Source organism: Eriocheir sinensis, chromosome 22 (genome assembly GCF_024679095.1).
Source record: "Eriocheir sinensis breed Jianghai 21 chromosome 22, ASM2467909v1, whole genome shotgun sequence".
Lineage (NCBI taxonomy): Eukaryota > Metazoa > Arthropoda > Malacostraca > Decapoda > Varunidae > Eriocheir > Eriocheir sinensis.
The window spans coordinates 15573810-15578809 of NC_066530.1; the positions used below are offsets into that span (position 1 = coordinate 15573810).

A 5000-nucleotide genomic window follows, 5' to 3' on the forward strand; every position below is an offset into this window, starting at 1 on the left:
CGATAGATATACTGTCAAACTGTCACTCGGCTCATAAAACAACTCGTGGAAATACTCACACAACCTCCAAAAAAGCTCTACCGAATGTGAGTGTAAGCCTTGAATGATTTAGAGTACTATACTAGCCTTGGTATAGATAGAAAGATATACAGGACAATGAAAGAGAGAGAAACGTTCATGATTCCTCGTACAATTTTAAGATAACAGTCCATTCAATATCCTTTCTCATTTTGCCCATGCCACCCTGATACTCCATTTTCCATTGCTCTCCTTCCTTACCCACTCCGTTCTCACCTGTCCCTCTCTCTCGTCCTTCAGGTGAGATGGGCCGAGCAACAGTTCATTCAGTATCCTTCCTCTGTTTTGCCCATGCCACCCTGATACTCCATTTTTCATTGCTCTCCTTCCTTACCCACTCCGTTCTCACCTGTCCCTCTCTCGTCCTTCAGGTGAGATGGGCCGAACAGAAACAGTCCATTCAATATCCTTCCTTTTATTTGCCCATGCCACCCTGATACTCCATTTTCCATTGCTCTCCTCTCTCTCGTCCTTCAGGTGAGATGGAGCGAGCAACAGTCCATTCAATATCCTTCCTCTGTTTTGCCCATGCCATCCTGATACTCCATTTTCCATTGCTCTCCTTCCTTACCCACTCCGTTCACACCCTTCCCTCTCTCGTCCTTCAGGTGAGATGGTTCAATATCCTTCTCTTTTTGCCTATGCCATCCTCATACTCCATTCTCTATTGCTCTCCTTCCTTACCCACTCCGTTCTCACCTGTCCCTCTCTCGTCCTCCAGGTGAGATGGGCCGAACAGCAACAGGTTAAGCGGCGCGTCAAACGAGATTACCTGAGCCATATCACCGGGATCAGCTACCCCACCGCGCGCCTCAACGATGCCAAGTGGCCCCTGATGTGGTACCTGGTGAGTAAATGAGTGCCTTCTCCACCTGTGTGTTTACCTGTAATGTGACCGCCTGGGAAGGGATTGGATGGGGTGTTAAGGGATGGAGGGTTGGGGAGGGAAGGTATGTGGTTGATGGGTTGTTTTGGGGGGTCTTTTTTATAGGGATTGATGAGTTGTTGTTTTCTTCTTCTTTTCTTTTTATTTGTCTTTTTTGAGTTTTTTCGTGTTTTTTTCCTGTTTTTTTTCGTTTTCTTCTTATGTTTTGTTTTTGTTTTCTTTTTCTTCCTATGTTTTATGTTTTCTATTTGTTTTATTTCTTCCTCTGTTTTCTTTTTCCATATTGTCTTTTTGCTGTTTTTTTTCTCTTCTGGTTTTTTTTTTATCTTCCGTTTTCTATTTGTTTTATTTCTTCCTCTGTTTTATTTTTCCATGTTGTCTTTATCCTGTTTTTTTCCTTCCTTTGTTCTTTTTTATCTTCCTCTCTCCTCCTGTTTTATTTACCCTGTTTTTTTTTCTTCTTTTGCGCTCGTCATGTTCACAAGCTGTCACTATTTCTCCCTTCGTCTATTATGATAAGCAGTTCCTATTCCCTTAACTTACGTCCTAATGCCTCTCTGTTATTTATTTCATCTCCCCTTCTCCTGCTCTTCCTATTTCCTTTTCACTATTGTTTCCTTTTTTTTTTGCCCTTGAACTGTTTCCTCTTCTGTAAAAAAAAAAAAAAAAAAAGTCTATCTTGCTAAGCTTTTGTACTTGCCATGTTCACAGACTTTCATTACTTATTTATTTTCTGTGTTATAATGAGCAGTTTCTATGTTCTTTGCCCTCAGTTATTTGCTCAGTGTTTTCGTCTTTCTGTTTCTCGTAGTTCAACTTTATCAAACTTTTATTCTTTCAATGTTCACAAGCTTGCATTAACTCTTTCCCTACCTTCATTATAATAACCTGTTTCTATGTTATTTGTCCTTCCAGTTATTTGCTCAATGTTTTCGTCTTTCTCTTCCTTGTAGTTCAACTTTATCAAACTTCTATTCTTTCAATGTTCACAGACTTTTATTACTTATTTCTTTCCTTCATTGTAATAACCTGTTTCTATGTCCCTTTCCCCTCTGTTATTTGTTTCATGTTTTCGTCTTTCTCTTCCTTGTAGTTCAACTTTATCAAACTTCTATTCTTTCAATGTTCACAAGCTTGCATTAATTCCTTCCCTTCCTACATTATAATAACCTGTTTCTATGTCCCTTTCCCCTCTGTTATTTGCTCAATGTTTTCGTCTTTCTGTTCCTTGTAGTTCAACTTTATCAAACTTCTATCCTTTCAATGTTCACAGACTTTTATTACTTATTTCTTTCTTTCATTGTAATAACCTGTTTCTATATCCTTTTTCCCTTCATTTATCTGTTTCATGTTTTCGTCTTTCTTTTCCTTGTAGTTCAACCTTATCAAACTTCTATCCTTTCAATGTTCACAAGCTTGCACGAATTCCTTCCCTTCCTACATTATAATAACCTGTTTCTATGTTCTTTGTCCTTTCAGTTATTTGTTTCATGTTTTCGTCTTTCTCTTCCTCGTAGTTCAACCTTAGCAGACTTCTGTCCTTTCAATGTTCACAAGCTTGCATCAATTCCTTCCCTTCCTACATTATAATAACCTGTTTCTATGTCCCTTTCCCCTCTGTTATTTGTTTCATGTTTTCGTCTTTCTCTTCCTTGTAGTTCAACTTTATCAAACTTCTATTCTTTCAATGTTCACAGACTTTTATTACTTATTTCTTTCTTTCATTGTAATAACCTGTTTCTATGTCCTTTTTCCCTTCATTTATCTGTTTCATGTTTTCATCTTTCTTGTAGTTCAACCAGACTTTTTTTCCCTTCCATGTTCACAAGCTTGCATTAATTCTTTCCCTCCTACGTTATAATAAGCAGTTTCTATGTTCTTTTTCCCTTCATTTATCTGTTTCATGTTTTCGTCTTTCTCTTCCTTGTAGTTCAACCTTAGCAGACTTCTATCCTTTCAATGTTCACAAGCTTGCATGAATTCCTTCCCTTCCTACATTATAATAACCTGTTTCTATGTCCTTTGCCCCTCTGTTATTTGTTTCATGTTTTAGTGTTTCTCTTCCTTGTAGTTCAACTTTATCAGGCTTTTTTTCATTTCCATGTTCACAAGCTTTCACTATTTGTCCCTTCCTACATTATAATCAGCTGTTTCTATGTCCTTTTTCCCTTCATTTATCGGTTTCATGTTTTCATCTTTCTTGTAGTTCAACCAGACTTTTTTTCCCTTCCATGCTCACAAGCTTTCACTATTTGTCCCTTCCTACATTATAATCAGCTGTTTCTATGTCCTTTTGCCCTTCATTTATCTGTTTCATGTTTTCATCTTTCTTGTAGTTCAGCCAGACTTTTTTTCCCTTCCACGTTCACAAGTTCGCATTAATTCTTTCCCTCCTACGTTATAATAAGCAGTTTCTATGTCCTTTTTCCCTTCATTTATCTGTTTCATGTTTTCATCTTTCTTGTAGTTCAACCAGACTTTTTTTCCCTTCCATGCTCACAAGCTTTCACTATTTGTCCCTTCCTACATTATAATCAGCTGTTTCTATGTCCTTTTTCCCTTCATTTATCTGTTTCATGTTTTCATCTTTCTTGTAGTTCAACCAGACTTTTTTCCTTCCATGCTCACAAGCTCGCATTAATTCTTTCCCTCCTACGTTATAATAAGCAGTTCCTATCCCCTTTATTCACGTTCTAATGCCCCTCCGTCATTTGCTTCATCTCCTCCTCCTCTTTCTCCTCCTCGTAACTCGGGCGATTATGTGTCATTATTTTTACTCGTTAGCGAAACAAAGGAAGGAACTTTATCACAGTGAGGAAGTATAGAGCAATGATTCTCCTCGTGTGTGTGTGTGTGTGTGTGTGTGTGTGTGTGTGTGTGTGTGTGTGTGTGTGTGTGTGTGAGAACAATGGAGGTGAGAATCGTTTAGTGTTGTGAATATTTATGATTTCAATTAAGCGAATACACCTGAACGGCTTTGCGATAATTAGCCTGAACAGGTAAGGTAAGGTGAGAGCGAGTGAGAGTGAAAGTAAGTTAGTGAGAGAGAGAGAGAGAGAGAGACAGACAGACTTTCTCCTTTTTTTTCTCTTTTTCCTTTTCAAGTTTTCTCATTTACTCTAAAAACGAAGACAGACCAACAGACAGACAAAACCACACACACACACACACACACACACACACACACACACACACACACACACACACACACACACACACACACACACACACAGACCAACTTACATTATTTATTCTCTTCAAAAAAAAAAAATATATGAATACCAAAGTTGTTTTTTATATTAGTCTCCCCTTCACACACACACACACACACACACGCACACGCACACGCACACACACACGCACACACAGGAACATCATATTTTAGTGTCCATAACTCTCTTTATTATTGGCATTATGATTCTCACGCCCTTACCCCGAAATCGAGAGAGAGAGAGAGAGAGAGAGAGAGAGAGAGAGAGTTCAATGAGATGCAGATTAACATTACTTATTATCTTTTTCTTTTCTTTCTTTTTTATTCCTCCTTGTTGTTTTTCTTTTGTTTTGTGATTTTGTGGGGTTTTTTCGTTTTTCACTTTTTTGGGGAGGCTTGATTTTTTTTTGTTTTTATTTTTTCTTCGTTTCTTCGTTTTTGTTTTCCTTTTTTATTTTCTTCCTTTTTCCCCATTTTCCTTCTTCCTTGTTCTCTTTTCTTTCGTTTCTCTGGACATTAATTATCATCATCTTTTCCTCCTCCTTCTTCTTCTCTTTCCTCGTCTGTCTTTTGTTTTTTCTTCGTTTATTTCTTCGTTTCTTCTTTTTTCTTTCTCCTTCCTTTATTTCATTCATCTGTCATTCACTTTCATTTCTTTCTTGTTATTTTTCTTGTTTCCTCTTCTTTTTCCTTCTTTTTACGTTGTTCTCTCCTTCCGTCTCTCCTCCCCTCCTTCCTTCCTTCCTTCCTTCCTTCCTTCGTTCCATCATTCGTCTGACTTATAATTACCATCTCTTTCTCCCTGTCGTTATTCTTTTGTTTTGT

The 5000-nt window shown here is 37.8% G+C and overlaps 1 protein-coding gene across 1 annotated transcript in view; it reads left to right on the forward strand.

Annotated features, from left to right (window-relative positions):
* LOC127002135 (furin-like protease 1) overlaps positions 1 to 5000 on the forward strand; it is a 147487-nt gene that overhangs the window by 88633 nt on the left and 53854 nt on the right. The window contains exon 3 of the mRNA XM_050867745.1: positions 800 to 925. Within this exon, the coding sequence (XP_050723702.1) occupies positions 800 to 925 (126 nt within the window). The remainder of the gene's footprint in view (positions 1 to 799; positions 926 to 5000) is intronic.